General features: G+C 37.9%; 1 protein-coding gene and 1 pseudogene across 1 annotated transcript in view; both read left to right on the forward strand.

Annotated features, from left to right (window-relative positions):
- Yip1d1 (Yip1 domain-containing 1) overlaps nt 1-2,380 on the forward strand; it is a 41,520-nt gene extending 39,140 nt beyond the window's left edge. The window contains exon 6 of the mRNA XM_067767785.1: nt 1,332-2,380. Within this exon, the coding sequence (XP_067623886.1) occupies nt 1,332-1,494 (163 nt within the window). The 3' untranslated portion in view covers nt 1,495-2,380. The remainder of the gene's footprint in view (nt 1-1,331) is intronic.
- Nucleotides 2,381-4,088: 1,708 nt separating this feature from the next.
- On the forward strand, nt 4,089-19,855 carry LOC137241849 (acyl-coenzyme A oxidase 1-like; annotated as a pseudogene).
- Nucleotides 19,856-20,218: the final 363 nt, after the last annotated feature.

Genomic DNA, 20,218 nt, shown 5'->3' on the forward strand with positions numbered 1-20,218 from the left:
TAGAAAATTGCTTAGTCACAAAAGGGGCGGTGCCACACCCATTTTCAAAAATTTTAGTGTTTTCCAATTTAATGTTATAATTCAATTTAGAAAGTAAAATTCTATTGATACAAAGCTCTTTTTCGCTAAGATATAGCTTATTATTTTCGTCTACGACCCTTTTAAAAATCCTTTATATAAAAGTGGGCGTGGTCTTTAATAGATCTCCTCCATTTTTTTTAGAAATATTTCCTGCTATAGGGAAAATTTGTGTACCCAATTTTTTACGATCCCTTAATTTTTCTTCGAAACACAGATAATTGCTTAGTCTTAAAAGGGGCGGTGCCACGCCCATTTTTTAAATTTGAAGATTTTCCTATTTATTGTTATAAATCCACTTGGGAAATGAAATACCATTGATATAAAGCTCTTTTTTGCAAAGATATAGCTTATTTTATTCGTCCACGACCCTTTTAATAATCTTTTATATAAAAGTGGGCGTGTTCCTTAACCGATTTCGTTAATTTTTCTTCAAAGCATTCCCTATAGTAAAGGCAACCTCTCTGCCGAATTTTGTTACGATAGGTTTAAGGGTTTTTGATTTATGATTAATAATATTTGTAAAATTGATTTTATCACAGTGCGCGGTTTTTGAAATTTTTATCAAGAGTCTCAATATCAGTCCATACGTCAAATTTCAACATTCTAGGTGTATTATTTATTAAATAATCAGGTTTTTTGTTTTTTCCAAAATGTTATATATATAAAAAGTAGGCGTGGTTATCATCCGATTTCGCTCATTTTAAATACAAGTCTATTATGGTTCCAGATAAGCTCCTGTACCAAATTCGGCGAAGATATCTCAATATTTACTCAAGCTATCGTGTTAACGGACAGACGGACGGACGGACTGACATGGCTCAATCAAAGTTGTTTTCGATACTGATGATTTTGATATATGGAAGTCTATATCTATCTCGATTCCTTTATACTGTACAACCAAACGTTATCCAATCAAAGTTAATATACTCTGTGTGCAAAGCACGCTGAGTATAAAAATTCTTGGTTTTCACTAAGTCAAATTTGGCAGCAGACTTGGCCATATCATAAAAAACGCCAAATGCGTCCGTTTTTACTAAAAAAAAAAAAAAAATTAACTGACCACATTTAATTTTGACCTAATGAAAACCAAGCACTATACATATTTCTAAAGATTCCCCAGCAAAATTGTTTATGATAAAATTCGGACCAATAATTATTTACGATGCTTGCATCATCCCATTTCCATCTATAACTTACAATTTGTATTAACCAAATGCTTTTATTGTTTTCTATTCTCTCTTTTTATTCAGGGGAACACTAGGATTAATTGTCGCTGGTGTTGCGATACTGTGGTGTGCAATCTCTGCATCGAAACTGTTTGTGACGGCCTATTCGATGGATCATCAGCAGGTGCTAATTGCTTATCCGTGCGCGCTTTTGTATGGCGTTTTTGCATTAATAACAATTTTCTAAATACATAAATTTTCGCATCAATAACGTAAAAACGAATATAATAGTGGCCTAGTATATAAAGTATATAAATTAGGGTGGGTCGATTTGTACGGACGAAAGTTTACTGATATCGCGCCATTGATTTTTCGATAGGATTTGGGCCAGTTCCACTACGCATACCCAAAAAAATAATTTTCGAGCCTGCGAAATTTCATTTTAAAAATTCTTATAAATCTCCATAAAAGAATTTTTTTTTTTCAAAAAACTGCATTTACCATCGTTTTTAGCGCATGAATTCACATGGGATTACGCCAATTGACACGAAAAAAATACATGATTTGGAGTCTTGAAAATGAAAAAAAAAATGCATTAAAAAAATCGATGAAATTTCGCAGGCTCGAAAATAATTTTTTTGAGTATGCGTAGTTGAACTTTTTTCCTGAGCCCAAATCCTATCGAAAAATCGATGGCGCGATGACGGTTAATAAATCGACCCACCCTAATATAAAAATATTTATTTAGCAATGATAATAATCGAGCTTGTAATAACGGTAATAACAAAATGCTAAGCAATGAATGAATTGAGTTATTGAGAGCATTGTTTTTAAGTTTATGTCAACATTATGATTTAACTTTTTATAATAAATTACTAAGAAATCATATTGCATTTTCAATATTTAAGGAATTGGCACATAACCGATGGATGTGTTATTGTTGCGGATAATAAGACGCCTTTTTGGTGTTGCAAATTTATTGTGTTTCAAAAATATTGGCTATACTCCCACATAATAACGTGAAATCACCTACGAATGGTTATAATTTTGGGATAAAATTGTTTTTTGCTAAAACGTTCAAATTCAGAATGATATTAATGACGCCCATCACGCGAGAGGAAGCTATACAAAAGGTACAGAGGCATAATAATATGTGTGAAATAGCAGAAAATTGTTTTTTTTTTATTATTGATGATAGAGAAAAATTACAAAGTTTACAAACGGCGATGGTTACTAGGACATGTTTCTGAATTTCAGTCCTTCACCACGTACCTTCTCGGGAGCTGCTTCCGCTTTTCACTATTAAATTAATATTATTGTCTGTATTTAATTAGCGAGACATGCTCATATTGCTTTATACAATATATTTTTTAACTTCGATATTTGTATGTTTGTTTGCTTAATGGTGTGTTCAATTTAAGAATTTATGAGCTTAAGACCGGCTTATAATAATTGAATATTCAATTATTATGGTTTTCTAAGAGAAACTGAAAAGAAAGAAAGAAACATTTACTGATTATTGTGATGGTACCATTTCGAAAACCGCCACGTAATCATCATCAGGTAATTTCGTAATGTTATCAAAGGTTTCACCGAAATTCGAACCTCGAATCACGCGGTGAAAGAGCAGTTGCCTTAACCACTAGACTATCCTGCTTGTATTTGCTTATTTAAAAAAAAAATCTATGCGTTTTGTAACCGAAACTAGCAACCCAATCTTAAAAATATTTATAAAAAAATTGGAAGATGCGAGAAAGATTAACGAAAATTTCGAACTGTTCTTTTAAGGTTCTTTGCATTTCTTCGAGAATGCCGTTTTGCAGTCCAATTAACTTTAGTATAACAAAGTAAAAGTTATAAGTCTCTATTTGCGTTGATTTCTTACAATTTTTTTCAAAGGGCTTTTTAGATTTTCTTGCACATCTTTCGCGTTCAACGCTAACGCGGAGTGAGGATGAAAAAGACTCTCAACCAAATTACTGATACGAATCGCATTGGGGCATATTCATAATCGAAATAAAATGTGACCAAGTTAGTTGAAGCAATTTTGACAGAGAGCACATATAAAATTGTGTCAAACAGTGCTAACTAACTAAAAATCATATTTTATTGTGACTTTGCCTATGTCGCGTTCAGTTTACAACTACTCATTGCAGATCTCTGCTCTGTGGGTTAAATCTGTAAAACAAAATCAAGTTCGCAGAAAAGTATGCAACATTGAGCGATAACAGCCTAACTTCTACGTTCGTTGTATACACAAACAAAGCGAAGTTACTTCGTTCTTGAGCCGCTGTAGGTTATTCACCATCCCTCTAAACAAAGGACTTAGGCTTTTATTCCCTTGTGAACACAAATCTTTATCGATAGCTCTGTTATCGATTAATTTATCGAGTTCTCGCAAAGTAATTGCATTGTCATTGGAGTTATACATGTGTGCAAAATTTCAGCTCAATCGGACACCGGGAAGTGTATCAAATTTAACTTGCAAGATTTGATTACAGACAACAGTCAAGTGAAAGTAAATAAAAGCTTATAAAACGGAATATGTAGATTGCATTCCTTTTAACACTTCACTACCTCAACAGGTTATTAACACTTGGCAAACCAAAAAACATAAAAAAATTCATTGAGTAGTGATAAGCAAAACGCGCTCGCTCGCAGATAAACGTAACTATATTGAAAGCTCACAACCTAGTACGGAACGCGTCTTATTGACCAGTCGCTTATAGACAGCGAGTGTGACGAGATTAGAGTGAAATATACGATCTGCATGAAACTAGTATTTCCTAAAATATAACAAATTTATGTGCATTATTGTTAACTAAATCAATTAATACAAAAATGCAATCCAGAGGATCGCAATACGCTATTGGTTCAGTAAGTGCAGCAGCACCAACGATAAATGCTAACCTACAACGCGAACGTCGGACAGCAACAATCTCCTGTGACGATTTCGGGGGATGGTGGGCGGGGGGTCGTATTGCCTTGAGCGCACGCAAAGCTTTAGAGAAGCTTTTCATTGAAGGTGCCGAATTCGAAGATCCACAACACATAACGCTAATGTCGCATAAGCAACTTTACGAGCACACAATTGAAAAGGCAACAAAGTTTTTAGCTAAATTGCGGGCATGGCATGCAAACTCAAAGACACAAACCAACGATAATGCTGATATATTCAAACAACAAGCCACCGTGGTGTGATGGTAGCGTGCTCCGCCTACCACACCGTATGCCCTGGCTTCACACCCCGGGCAAAGCAACATCAAAATTTTAGAAATAAGGTTTTTCAATTAGAATAAAATTTTTCTAGGCGGGGTCGCCCCTCGGCAGTGTTTGGCAAGCGTTCCGGGTGTATTTCTGCCATGAAAAGCCCTCAGTGAAAACTCATCTGCCTTGCAGATGCCGTTCGGAGTCGGCATAAAACATGTAGGTCCCGTCCGGCCGATTTGTAGGGAAAATCAATAGGAGCACGACGCAAATTGGAAGAGAAGCTCGGCCTTAGATCTCTTCGGAGGTTATCGCGCCTTACATTTATTTATTTTATTTATTCAAACAACAACAACCACAGACTGACATGATTACAATGTTATATGATTTTCGTATGCTCTTAAGCGGTACAATGGGCACTGCCTTATTTCCATTGCGAATGCATTTTTCCATGTTTTTACACGCCCTCGTCGGACAGGCAACCGAAGAGAAGCAAAGTGAATGGTTGAAACGCGCATGGCGCATGGATGGTATAATCGGAACTTATGCACAAACCAAATTGGGTCATGGCACCTTTATACGCGGTTTGGAAACACGCGCCGATTACGATGCGCAAACAGAAGAGTTCATATTGAATACACCAACACTGAGTGCCCACAAATGGTGGCCTGGGGCTTTGGGTCATACCGCTAATATGGCGATCATTATGGCTCAGCTTTACATTAAAGGAAAATATTATGGGTTAATAATGGTTTTCTGGGTTTGAAAGATGTGCGTATACACCGTAAGCAAGTGTTGATGAAAAATGCGCAGGTTTTACCAAATGGACGTTTTGTGAGGGGTCCAGTGCCGTTGCTTACATATGGCACCATATTGTACTCACGCGTAATGATTGTGCATAATGTTGCAATTGGATTGTTGCAAGCTGCCACAATAGCGACGAGGTAAATTGTAGTGGAATTTTTATTATACTCAGTTGAGCAGAGCTCACAGAGTATATTAACTTTGATTGGATAACGGTTGGTTGTACAGGTATAAAGGAATCGAGATAGATATAGACTTCCATATATCAAAATCATCAGTATCGAAAAAAAATTTGGTTGAGCCATGTCCGTCCGTCCGTCCGTCCGTCCGTTAACACGATAACTTGAGTAAATTTTGAGGTATCTTGACGAAATTTGGTACGTTGGTTCCTGGGCACTCATCTCAGATCGCTATTTAAAATGAACGATATCGGACTATAACCACGCCCACTTTTTCGATATCGAAAATTTCGAAAAATCGAAAAAGTGCGATAATTCATTACCAAAGATGGATAAAGCGATGAAACTTGGTAGGTGGGTTGAACTTATGACGCAGAATTGAAAATAAGTAAAATTTTGGGCAATGGGCGTGGCACCGCCCACTTTTAATAGAAGGTAATTTAGAAGTTTTGCAAGCTGTAATTTGGCAGTCGTTGAAGATATCATGATGAAATTTGGCAGGAACGTTACATGTTTTTTTTTTTGTTAGTGTACACTTAAGAGAGGACACTCGAATATTTCAGGAAACACAACCATAAAGGGTAATGAGCAAACTTTTTTGTTCTGCTAAGGAAATAACGATACCTATTGTAAGGAATTTAGGGAAATCCTGGTTATTGCGTACCTTCTGCTAACTCTCAAATCGCTAAACGGTCGAATAAATAACTACAATATTCAGTATTGGAAACTGGTCTTTATTTAGATTACTTTGTGAGTACTTCACAATTATACTGAACTTCACAACTAAAATCGTGTTTAAATCAAACTGATTCCTCAGCTTGCGCTGCTTTTATACTCTCGGTTTTCTCGTTCACGCATTTCTCCTAAGGTCTAGGCATTTCGCAAAAACTGTTCGTGAACAGTTGTATCTCATGCTTGGGTACTATCTATATACATGTATATTTGCAGTTTATGCTTTTCTACTAGCCATATGCGTGTGTATGTGTGAGTAAGAACTTCTCATAGCTGATGACTACATGTGTATATGTGAGATATCTCTTTACTTCGAGCTGCTGGTTATGTGTGTGTATGTACATAAGTTTGGCTGCTTACAATATTTGTTGTCGTGATTATTTACTAACAGCATAGTGATGCTAATATTCACCACACTGTGTATTTAGTGGAGTACCAGATGGAGACCGCTAACTTCTTAATCTGCTATGTATGTTTCTTTTAGTTGATGATCTGGAAAAGCTATTGATTTTTCTAAATATTTAGTGGCGCGCTCCAATTTTCATCGTCATAACCAGCACTGTTATAAAGGTTACTTATCATGCTGCAAATTCAAATTTATTAATAACGCGAAACGTTTCTACAGATTTGTTAATTCCAAAAGGAAAACTTCTGGTTTTCCATCTTCTTTGGTGCAAAAACCCAAATGCTGATCACGAAATCGCAGATTTATTTGCTGAATTCTTTAAATCAACCTATTCATCCCAATGTGTCCAGTCTGATGTTTATACATATTGCTTGGAAAGTCCTAATAATATTTTAAACCCATTTATTGATAAAGATACTGTTCTTAATAGACTTCTTGCATTGAAACCGATATCTTCACCGAGTCCAGATGGTGTTCCTAGTTGTGTACTTAAGTACTGTGCTGTCAGCTTATCTGAGCCTATCTTTAAATTATTTAAACTGTCTCTGGAATCAGCATCATTCCCATCTATTTGGAAATAATCGTTTATTATACCTTTGCATAAAAAATGGAGTAGGTCTAATATTGAGAACTACAGAGGCATAGCTAAGCTCTCAGCTATCCCTAAAACTTTTGAGCAGATAATTACATGCCAGCTTCAATACCTGTGTAACTCTTTAATATCACCTTGTCAACATGGTTTTGTGCATCGGAGATCAACAACTACCAACTTGCTTGAATTTACGTCTTTTGTTATGAATGGTTTTTTAGATTGCAAACTTAGCGGGTTCCGATAGAAACACTTTCTTGGCCGGAGCATCATCTTTCATTCGCATAACATGGCCTAGCCAGCGCAGCCGCTGCATTTTAATTCGCTGGACTATGTTGATGTCTGTGTATAGCTCGTACAGCTCATCATTAAATCTTCTTCGATATCCGTCATCGCCGACGCGTAGAGGTCCATAAATCTTTCGAAGAACTTTTCTCTCGAAAACTCCCAAAGCCGCTTCATCTGCTGTTGTCATAGTCCATGCTTCTGCCCGATATAGCAGGACGGGTACGATAAGTGACTTGTAGAGTATGATTTTCGTCCGCCGAGAGAGGACTTTACTTTTCAATTGACTACCTAGTCCAAAGTAGCATTTATTGGCAAGATTGATTCTTCGCTGGATTTCAGTGCTGATGTTGTTGCTAGTGTTGATGCTGGTTCCCAAATAAACGAAGTCTTTTAATATTTCGAAATTATGGCTCCCAACAGTAGCGTGGTTGCCAAGGCGCGTATGCGCTGACTCTTTGCTCTATGACAGCAAGTACTTCGTTTTGTCCTCATGCACCATCAAACCCATTTTTACCGCTTCTTTTTCCAGTTTGGAATAAGCAGAACTAACAGCGCGGATGTTTAGGCCGATGATATCAATGTCATCAGCATATGCCAGTAATTGCACGCTTTTATAGTATATTGTTCCAGTGCAGTTAAGTTCTGCAGCTAGTATAATTTTCTCCAGCATCATCGTGTGTCGATTCTCTTTTCACGGGTTTTTTCCAAGATTTGGCGCATTGTGAAAATCTGGTCGATGGTAGATTTACCAGGTCTGAAGCCGCACTGATAAGGTCCAATCAGCCGGTTCACGGTGGGCTTCAATCTTTCGCACAATATACTAGAAAGGACCTTATATGCGATATTAAGAAGGATGATTCCACGATAGTTGGTGCATTTTGCAGTATCCCCCTTCTTGTGGACTGGGCAAAGAACACTTAGATTCCAACCGTCGGTTATGCACTCGTCCGCCCATATTTTGCTAAGAAGCTGTTGCATGCGCCTTACCAACTCCTCGCCGCCGTACTTGAATAGCTCCGCAGGCAATGCATCAGCGCCCACGGCCTTGTTGTTTTTCAATCTGGTTATTGCTATTCTAACTTCGTCATAATCGGGCGGGGGGCATATATTCCATCATCATCGATTTCGGGATCGGTTTCTTCATCTCTGCGCGGTGAATTGCTGCCTCCATTTAGTAGAGCAGAGAAGTATTCCCTCCATAATCTAAGCACTCTTTGGCCATCAGTTACAAGGTCGCCGTTTTCGTTCCTACGGGAGTTTGTCCCGGTCTTAAAACCTTCCGTCTGTCGCCGTATTTTTTGGTAAAATTTTCGGGCGTTATTCCTGGTGGCTAGCACGCCTTTCTGCTTCTGCTTTTTTCTTCCTGAAAAGGCGTCGCGCTTCCCTTTTTAACTCGCGATAGCGTTCACACACTCCTCTTGTCGCGCCCGCTTTTAACGAAGCCCTGTAGGCAGCGTCTTTTATTTCGGTTGCAACGCGGCATTCATCATCGTACCAGTTGTTTTTTCGTGGCCGCCGGTAACCAATTTTTTGCTCTCAGAGAGCAGGTGTGAGAGTCGAATTGCGAAATCATTGGCAGTCTGTTGTGATTGAAGCTTTTTGACGTCTAGCTTTCCTTGTGTTTTTTGTTCCTTGGTTTTAGCCGCTTTGAGGCGGGTGCGTTTTTTAGCTGTAACGAGATAATGGTCCGAGTCGATGTTAGTCCTCGGATCGTGCGCACATCTAAAACACTGGAGGCATGCCGTCCGTCTATCACAACGTGATCGATTTGATTGCGAGTATTTCGATCAGGAGACAGCCATGTAGCTTGATGCATTTTTTTATGCATGAACCTCGTGATGGATATGACCATGTTTCGAGCACCGGCAAAGTCAATCAGCCTCAGTCCGTTAGGAGAAGTTTCATTGTGTAGGCTAAACTTTCCGACTGTAGGGCCAAAAACACTTTCTTTGCCCACCCTGGCGTTAAAGTCGCCAAGCACGACTTTTATATCATGACGGGGGCAGCGCTCGTATGTGCGTTCTAATTGTTCATAAAAAGTGTCTTTCACCTCATCGTCTTTCTCCTCTGTCGGCGCATGGGCGCAGATGAATTATATATTAAAAAATTTTGCTTTTATTCGGATAGCGGCGAGACGCTCGTCCACAGGCGTGAACGCCAGCACTTGGCGACAAAGTCTCTCTCCCACCACGAATCCGACGCCGAAACTGCGCTTATTCGTATGGCCACTCCAATAGGTGCAACAATTTTTGATCTTCTTTCTGCTTTGCTTCGTCCAACGTATTTCTTGGATGGCGGTGATGTCAGATTTTGCTTTGACGAGGACATCAACCAGCCGGGCATCTGCACCAATCCCATTCATGGAGCGGACGTTCCAGGTGCATGCCCTCAATGCATTGTCCTTCAAACGTTTGCCATGATTGTCATCTATAGAGAATGTATTTATCCGAGGCTTATTGTTATATTTCATTGGAGTATGGTTTTATGTGGCGGGCCCAAGCCCAGCGCACAACCCGCTCAGCGGGGGTGAAAATATTACTTGCAGGTTTATATAGCGAGCCGCTTGCTCCAAGACAGACGCCCGCTTGCAGCCGCACCTAGAGGTGTACAGACGCTGCCGATAACATCTCTTTCGGCTAGCCCTTAAACCGATTATGTCAGAGTGGCCTAGCCAGGTTGTCGCCTTCTCACATTAGCTCACCGCTAAATGGCTACCCAGAGGATACTTGGTCGCATGCGACCGGCAGTAGTGAGCTACTTGAACCGCATGCAAAAAAATCGCTCTGGCCATTCCCAGGTGAATGGCGGTCAGAAGCTTTCCCCATTTTCGTGGACTTCTACACACGGCTCCACCACGGCAAACAAACAGTTGTAATTTACACCGACTTTTGTAAAGCATTTGACTCTGTTAATCACGAGCTCTTAGTTCACAAACTTGATCTCCTGGGCTTTCCAGCGCCTTTATTAGGTTGGATTTCAAGTTATCATGAAAATAGGACTCAGCGAATTTTCTTCAACAATAATCTTTCAAAGTCATTTGATGTAACTTCTGGCGTGCCCCAGGGTAGCCATTTGTGTCCATTACTTTTTACCCTGTTCATTAACGACTTACCAAAGGTTATCTTGCATTCTAAAGTTTTTATATGCGCAGATGATGTAAAACTTTGTTACACATATCTGCCTTCGAACTTGTTCTGTTTTAATCAGCTTCAGGCTTATCTTGACTCATTTCAAAGCTGGTGTACTGCAAATTTACTTTTTATACCTTTCATGAACATGAAATGGTATATTAACTTTGGTCCGATGTTTGTAACATTGAGAAATATAGAAGATAGACTCACCATTAAGTATACCGAATTGATCAGGGCGACGAACTGAGTTTATATAGCAATGTCCGTCTGTCCGTCCGTCCGTCTGTCTGTCCGTCTGTCTGTTTGAACGCAAACTAGTCCCTCAAATTTTGAGATATCTCAATGAAAGTTGGCACAAGGATGTATTTTTGTATTATATTAGACATTTGTCGGAACCGATCGTTCAGATAAGACGATTTTGGTCATTCCTGTCGCAATTTAGAAAGTATAAACGTGAAACTCGGTGTTATATATTCCAATATATCATAGAAGATATCCTGAAAAAATCACTTTGATCGGAGCTATATATATTTATATCCCATACAACTGATCGTTCAGATAGAAAGATTTTTGGCCATTTCTCCCTTAATTTAGAAAGTATAAACGTGAAACTCCGTGATATATATTTTAATATATCATAGAAGATTTTCTGAAAAAATCACTTTGATCGGAGCTATATATAGTATATATCCCATACAACCGATCGTTCAGATAGAAAGATTTTTGGCAATTTCTCCCTTAACTTCCAATATAAAAACGTTAAACTTGGTGATATATATTCTAATATATCACAGAAGATTTCCTGAAAAAATCACTTTGATCGGAGCTATATATAGTATATATCCCATACAACCGATCGTTCAGATAGAAAGATTTTTGGCCATTTCTCCCTTAGTTTCCAATATAAAAACGTGAAACTTGGTGATATATATTCTAATATATCATAGAAGATTTCCTGTAAAAATCATTTCGTTCGGAGCTATATATAATATATATCCCATACAACCGATCGTTCAGATAAGGGGGTTTTTTGCCATTGTTTTATATTTATCTTAAAATCGTTTAGGTATGTACATCTGTTCACTATATATTTCTAATCTTATACAGCGCATTATTTGGATAAGGGATAAGATTATTGTTCAGCCCCATTCATGAAAGGTATGAAGTCTTCGGCAGAGCCGAAGACAGTCCCGTCTTACTTGTTTTGAATTGCTCTAAATGTAAGCAAATGACTTTTCACCGTGTGACGCTGCTCCTGACATCTTATATACTTAACGGCAACTCTTTGGAGCGGATATCTGTTGTAACTGATCTAGGTGTTATTCTTGATCCGAAATTTAGTTTTACCATACATATTTCAACCACTATAAACAAAGCAACTGGTCTATTAGGTTTTATCAAGCGTTGGGCTAAATAGTTTGATAATCCTTATTTCACAAAGATCCTTTATACCTCGCTGGTACGTCCTATTCTCGAGTACTGTTCATGTGTTTGGTCCCCAATCTATCAAATCCATATAGATGGGACTGAGTCGGTCCAGAGACAGTTTTTTTGCATTACCAGGTCTCAACTGGGAATCAAGTACTCATCTTCCACCATACAGGAATAGGCTTCTTCTAATTAATTTGCCATCTCTAGAGAATCGTAGAGTATACTCGGCGTTATGTTCATTCACAAGCTCATCATTGGCGTGATTGACTCACCTGACCTAATCAGTCAACAAAATTTTGCTGTTTCTGCTAGGGCCTCCAGACAATTTGTGCCTTTTCATTTACCTCTATGCCGGCAAAAATTTGCTAGAAATAGTCTCCTGCGTTATTGGTGCTCGCGTTACAATGATCTGTATAACTGCATTGGCTTTGAATGTTCGTTTGCCGATTTACATACTGCTATACTCTTAGGTTTAGCCTGATATTTTAATTTTATTTTTCCTTATACAATGTGATGTCAAATTTTTATAACATACTAATTTTCTATGTACCTCTTTTAAACTTTTTAATTTTAAGGATGGCTCTGTATTTACATATATATCTGTCTATTACAACAATTAGTCGACCGCTTTGTGTTTGCGTCGACTTTAAATATATAAATAAATGTGATGCATTTCGACCACCTCCATAGCATTCCAGCAGTGTACCTGCTATTGCAGGTTCGTCTGCCTTCTCGTTGCCCTCAATGTTCCGATGAGCAGGTACCCATATAAGAATTATGCTTGCGAACTTAGCTGTGGCTAAAAGCGACTTCTTGCAGCTGAAGGTCTTAGGCAAAATAATGGGGAAGTTAAGCAACATGAGCGCTGCTTGGCCCACATCGCGCCTCCTTACAGAGTCACACTCACTATATCCAGAACTTCCGCTTGGAAGATACTAGCAAAGTTGGGAAGACGGACTGACAGCGATGTCGTAAGATGCTCACAGAAGACACCAGCTCCCATTGAGAGGAACTTAGTCTTTTGACATCAGTTAAAACCTGGTGATAGCCAGTGTGAACAGTTTCAGATAGCCATTCATAAAAGAAGCAACAAAGCGATTATTTTGCAATATATCCAAAGAGTTCAAGATTTTAAGCCTCTTCCAAGCTTAACTACAAAAGTAGCCTCTCTCAAGAAGAGGCTTAGGCGATTTCCATACACAGTTCAAATTCAAGATTTCAAGCCTCTTGTAAGCTTATTTCAGTGACCGGTAACACAAGTCGGTGGGATCGATCATTATTGACCAATCAAAAAAGTAGCTTACCTCAAAAAGAGACTTAGGCGATTTCCATACGCAGTTCCGGGAGTATTATGAAGGAGTGATTCATTTTCACAATCAAAATAGAACCTTCTCCGCTTTTCGATTTCTACTTTTTCAGCAGACATGCCTAACGATTGCCTTGTGTCGACGCCTGGGTTCTGGGCAGGTAGAAAGGAAAATAGATCACCTGTACTCAGATGTAAATAAAAAATATAGCAGATTGCTCTCCTGAATGGTAGGCTATCTTCACTGTGAACCGTAATTAGAGTCATTTTGATTTTACGGATCTTTCCCATTGATTGATTATGTATAATTTGAAACGGAAGATTCACTTTACTGCTATTGTATAATTACAGAAGTGAAAAGCTTCGAATAAGACGACTCGTGTCCTCAGCCGATCCTACCCTCGCTATTTCAGCAGGGGCTGTGGAATTCGGCTCCACCCGTACTTTCAACATAAGCAATAGTGTTGCTGTTTCCAATAGACAGGAAGTTAACAGTGCCTCAGTGGATTTGGATACCTCACCACTCACCGCGAAACCATATTCGTCGCCAGAGGTGATTTATAGGCAGGGCGGGTATGGTCAGACGCAAAGCACAGTTCCTCTTGCATAAACTTTACTATTATCTTCTTCTTTTCCATGCTCTTCTGTTATTAAATTTGATTATCCCTGGAGGACTAAAGATAAATGAATAGAGCTCTACTTTCCGACAGACCCTTGTGATGAGGTTGAAGATAATGTCATCATACTTCCTTGACAAGTTGCCTTTGGTCGCGTAACCGACGCCACGACGTACTTAAACACTAGAGTTCATAAGTATGGATACAAACCTTAGGCTTACGATACTAGGACTTGTTATACCCGCTGTACTTGTACACAAGGTATTATAACTTTGATTGGATAACGGTTCGTTGTACAGGTATAAAGGAATCGAGATAGATATTACATCAAAATCATCAGTATCACAAAAAAAAAAGTGATTGAGCCATGTCCATCCATCCGTCCGTCTGTCCGTTAACACGATAAGTTGAGTAATATTGAGATATCTTCACCAAATTTGGTACACGAGCTTATCTGGTCCCAGAATAGATTGGTATTGAAAATGAGCGAAATCGGATGATAACCACGCCCACTTTTATATATATCATTTTGGAAACCACAAAAAACCTGATTATATAGTAAATAATACACCTAGAATGTTGAAATTTGACGTGTGGACTGAGATTCTTGATAAAATATTAAAAAAATTTTCTTTTAAATGGGCATGGCACCGCCCACTTGTGATAAAATCAATTTTACAAATACTATTAATCATAAATCAAAAATCGTTAAACCTATCGTAACAAAATTCGGCAGAGAGGTTGCCTTTACTATAAGGAATGCTTTGAAGAAAAATTAACGAAATCGGTTAAGGACCACGCCCACTTTTATATAAAAGATTTTTAAAAGGGTCGTGGACGAATAAAATAACATATATATTTGCAAAAAAAGAGCTTTATATCAATGTTATTTCATTTCCCAAGTGGATTTATAACAGTAAATAGGAAAAATTTAAATTTAAAGAAATGGGCGTGGCACGGCCCGTTTTATGATTAAGCAATTTTCTATGTTTCGGGAGCCATAGCTCGAAGAAAAATTAACGGATCGTAATAAAATTGGATACACAAATTTTCCCTATAGCAGGAAATATTTCTAGAAAAAATGGACGAGATCGGTTAAAGACCACGCCCACTTTTATATAAAGGGTGCTTTGTATCAATAGAATTTTACTTTCTAAATTGAATTATAACATTAAAATGGAAAAAACTAAAATTTTTGAAAATGGGTGTGGAACCGCCCCTTTTTTGTCTAAGCAATTTTCAATGTTTCGGGCGCCATAACTCGAAGAAAAATTTACATATCGTATAATTACAATATTGTGATTTGAATTGGTACCATCTTTTTGGAAATGCAGATGTAACTGGTTGTTATGATATTTTTAAGTCAACAATTTATGACATTTGTGTGAATAGCATCCCTGTTCATAGAGCAACAAAAAATAAACTGTCGTTGTTCTCCAAAGAACTCAAACGGTTAAGGAATTTAAAGAATAAGTTATATAAAAAGCATAAACGCTCTTCCAATGCCAATGTTCGTGAGCGCTACATATTTTACAGAGCTGCATTTAATAAGGTCAATAGATTTTTGTATCGGCGGTACATTCATAATGTTGAAAACAGTATTAAATGTAATCCTAAATTTTTTTGGAGCTACATTAAGTCGAAAAAGAATTGTTCGGATATTCCGACATCGGTCCACATTAGAGGTGTTTCGGCCAACTCAATTTCGGAAGCGGATGACTTATTCGCTGAATTATTTTCCTCGTTACGGATAATAGTAGTGGGGTGTCGTCTGAATATCTGCCAATTGTAGATACTTCCATCAATTTCGGGAAGCTACGCTTGACTGACTTGGACATAGCTAATGGTATTGAAGACCTAAAGATGTCAACCACAACTGACGCAGATAGCCTATCGGCTGTCCTGTTGAAGAGTTGTTCATCTTTGATTGTTCCTTTAAGGCACATATTTAATATGTCACTATCTGCCGGAGTTTTTATTGATGCATGGAAATTGAATTTTATTACGCCTATCCTTAAAGGTGGTAACAAAAATGATATCGAAAATTATAGGCCGATATCCGAACTTACTACAGTTTCAAAGCTATTTGAGTGCATAGTTAAGAATAAAATTTACTTCTCCGTGAAACATCAACTATGCCCTCAGCAGCACGGTTTCGTTGCGGGTAGATCTACCATAACTAATCTGGCTGTTTTTTACGGAAGACTGTTTGGATTCCTTTCAAAAGGGCTACCAAATCGACGCGGTCTATATTGATTTTTCTAAGGCTTTCGATAGGGTATGGCATCGAATACTACAGGCAAAACTTGAATGCTTGGGCTTTCACTCTGAGTTTCTGAAGTGGATCTCTTCTTACTTAGAGAACAGAAGTTGTGTCGTTCGTCTAGATAATAAGTCATCTTTTCCATTCGCCCCAACTTCCTGTGTCCCCCAGGGCAGCGTTTTGGGTCCGCTACTATTTGTCATATTTATTAACGACATATCATCTTGCTTTTCAAGGTGTAAGTTTCTTCTTTATGCTGATGACTTAAAAGTTTACCATGAAATCAAGTGCTTGGATGATTCTTTAATCTTAAAAAATGAGCTTAGAAACTTATACCATTGGGGTGTCCGTAATCTTCTATTCCTAAATATTGGTAAGTGTCATTTTACCACTTATGCTAAACGTTCTGGTATAGTTCCTACATCGTATAGTATCTCAGACGTTCAATTCAAAAAGTCAACTGAAGTTAAAGATTTGGGTGTGTATTTTGATACCAAGCTGTCTTTTACCACTCGCATAAGCTATATAGTTTCTAAAGCGTACGCGATGTTGGCTTTTATCCGCCGTAACTGCTCATCATTTTCAGATCCTTATACTCTCAAACTATTGTACACATCTTTAGTTAGATCGAATTTGGAGTATGCGGTATTTGTTTGGGGACCTTTTCATGCAGTTTATATCAAGAGGTTGGAGTCTGTTCAGAGAGCTTTTGTGCGCTTTGCATTGCGGTCGATGAACTTTGTAGACCCTGTACCATCATATCACTCTCGCTGTTTATTGATAAATCTTATGTCATAAGACTCCAGGCGAACTCTGTTGTCAATGTACGTTGTTTTTGATATCAATTGACTGTTCTTACCTCCTCATGAAAATTCGTTTTAATGTACCCTGTCGTATCCTTCGTTGTAACGATTTGTTTTATATGGGTGTTGCTAGAACGGTTTATGCAATGAATGGTCCCCTTAGGAGGACACTTTCTCAACTTAATACTTATTCCTATTCCATGGCGTTTGATTTTAGTTGCAGTAAATTTACATTTAAGAACCTGATAATCAGATACTTGCCATAAAGTTAACTATACTTTTTATATAAGCTATGTAAACTTGAAGTTTTGTATATTAACAGTCTATAAACACCTTGTTTGTTGATTAAATAAATAAATATAAAATATAAATATAAATATGAAATTGGGTACACATATTTTCCTTATAGCAGGAAATATTTGTAGTAAAAATGGATAAGATTGGTTAAGGACCACGCCCACTTTTATATAAATGACTTTAAAAGGGGTCGTAGGCAAAAATAATAAGTTAAATCTTAGCGAAAAATAGTTTTGTACCAATCGTATTTTTATTGTTCTGTTATATCTTTATTTTAAAATAAACAACCAAAACTTTATTTATAGATTTGGATTCCAAATGAGAGCGAAAAAGGGACAGCAATTAGCAATAATATATATGATTCCGCGGCCTTGTAACACTATTAAGCGATTTTATTAAAAAAAATTTCTCCACAGATATTCAGCGGTGCGTCATCAAAGTCCTATTGAATCAAATCAACCAGAACCACAAATAATTAATTATAATCGATCACCTTACTCAACAAGCAAAACTATTTCCTCAAATTGCAAAAGGGATCTTCTTTCGTATTGCTGGCGGCAATATATGGAAAATGTATCAGAGTGTTATGAAAGAGCTCGATTTTGGCCAACGTTGCAATTTAGCTGAGCTACATGTCATATCCTGCTGCTTCAAAGTAGTCTGTTCCACCGAAGCCGAAAAAGGTGTTGAGATGCTGAGTAAATCTTGCGGCGGACACGGTTATTTAAGCTCAGCAAATTTTCAACAAATCTATGGACACGTGACAGCAGCTTGTACATATGAAGGAGATAATACGATATTACTACTGCAAGCTGCGCGTTTTCTTGTCAAACATTATTTGAACGAACTTAAGCGGAAAGTATTACCACCAACCGTCAATTATCTACGCAATACAGAGCGTTTGAAATTGCAAAGTAAAAATTTAGATCTTAAAAATTTAGTGCGACTTTTAGAGCTGGCCGCCACAGAGGGTATAAGACAAGCTTTTGAGTATCAACGAGAGCAAAAGAAAAAAGCGAAATCACAGGAAATAGGAGCAAATAAAGCTGGCTTACGTTATGTGAAAGTAGCTACGCTACATGGACGTGTTGTTTTAGCGCGTATAGCTCTTGAGGAGAGCAGTAAGTTTCGCAATGAATTGAAGGGAGTTTTGGCTGACGTTTTAATGCAACTCGTTGATTTGTTTGTGCTGGATATGTGCATGCAAAGCGTGGGTGATATCTTATTGGCACATCCCCTTAATGCGCGTCAAGTCGATGAGCTTCAAACACGTTATGAACATTTGTTGGCTGCTATACGTCCGAATGCCGTCGTTGTTGTTGATGGCTTTGATTTTCATCATCGTGTTTTGTGATCTACCCTGGGTTCTTATGATGGACGTGTGTATGAGCGTATCATGCAAGAGGCGCGTAAGTGTCCTTTAAATAAGAAAGCGGTGAATAGAACTTTTGCTTCGCATTTGAAGCCTTTAATGCTAGGAAAGCTGTAGAGAGTTTAAGCAATCAGTACAGGATGAATATGGAGTTAAAAGCTTGAAGATGTACTAAGATACTTTAAAAGCCTCCACTGGAAAACTGTTTAACAGTTACTAAAAATTGCTTTCGCTTGCGCTTAATTTCGTTCAAAGCTCAGTAACTTTTTATACTCAGCTGAGCAGAGCTCACAGAGTATATTAATTTTGTTCGCAAAACGGTAATACGTAATGGTATAAACTAATCGAGATAGATATAGACTTCTATATATCAAAATGATCTGGGCAAAAAAAGAAATCATTTAGCCATGTCCGTCCGTCCGTCCGTCCGTAAACACGATAACTTGAGTAAATTTTGAGATATCTTAATGAAATTTGGTGTGTAACTTCCTGGGCACACATCTCAGATCGCTATTTAAAATGAACGAAATTGGACTATAACCACGCCAACTTTTTCGATATCGAATATTTCGAAAAACCGAAAAAGTGCGATAATTCATTACCAAAGAGAGATAAAGCGACAAAACTTAGAAGGTGGGTTGACCTTATGACGCAGAATAGAAAATGGCTTAGCCCTTTTTCATTTAATTTGTCTAGAATACTCTTAATGCCATAAGTCGAACAAAAATTTACCAATTCTTGTGAAATTTGGTAAGGACATAGCTTCTATGGCGATAACAGTTTTCTATGAAAATGGGCGAAATCGGTTGAAGCCACGCCCAGTTTTTATAAACAGTCGTCCGTCTGTCCTTCCCTTCGGCCATTAACACGATAATTTGAGCAAAAATCGATATATCTTTACTAAACTTAGTTCACGTACTTATTTGAACTCATTTTATCTTGGTAATAAAAATGGGCGAAATCCGAGTATGACCACGCCCACTCTTTCGATATCGAAAATTTCGAAAAATTAAAAAAATGCCATAATTCTATACCAAATACGAAAAAAGGAAAGAAACATGGTGATTGGATTGGTTTATTGACGCGAACTATAACTTTAGAAAAAACTTTGTAAAATGGTTGTGACACCTACCATATTAAGTAGAAGAAAATGAAAAATTTCTTTTGGGCGAAACCAAAAGCTCTTGCAATCTTGGCGGGAATACTGCTCGTAGTATTACATATATAAATAATTTGGCGGTACCTGACAGATGATGTTTCGGGTCACCCTGGTCCACATTTTGGCCGATATCTTGAAAACGCCTTCACATATACAACTAAGGGCCACTCCCTTTTAAAACCCTCATTAATACCTTTAATTTGATACCCATATCGTACAAACACATTCTAGAGTCACCCCTGGTCCACCTTTACGGCGATATCTCGAAATGCCGTCCACCTGTAGAACTATGGCCCACTCTCTTTTAAAATACTCTTTAATACCTTTCATTTGATACCCATGTCACACAAACACGTTCCAGGGTTACCCTAGGTTCACTTTCCTACA

Source organism: Eurosta solidaginis, chromosome 2 (genome assembly GCF_040869045.1).
Source record: "Eurosta solidaginis isolate ZX-2024a chromosome 2, ASM4086904v1, whole genome shotgun sequence".
NCBI lineage: Eukaryota > Metazoa > Arthropoda > Insecta > Diptera > Tephritidae > Eurosta > Eurosta solidaginis.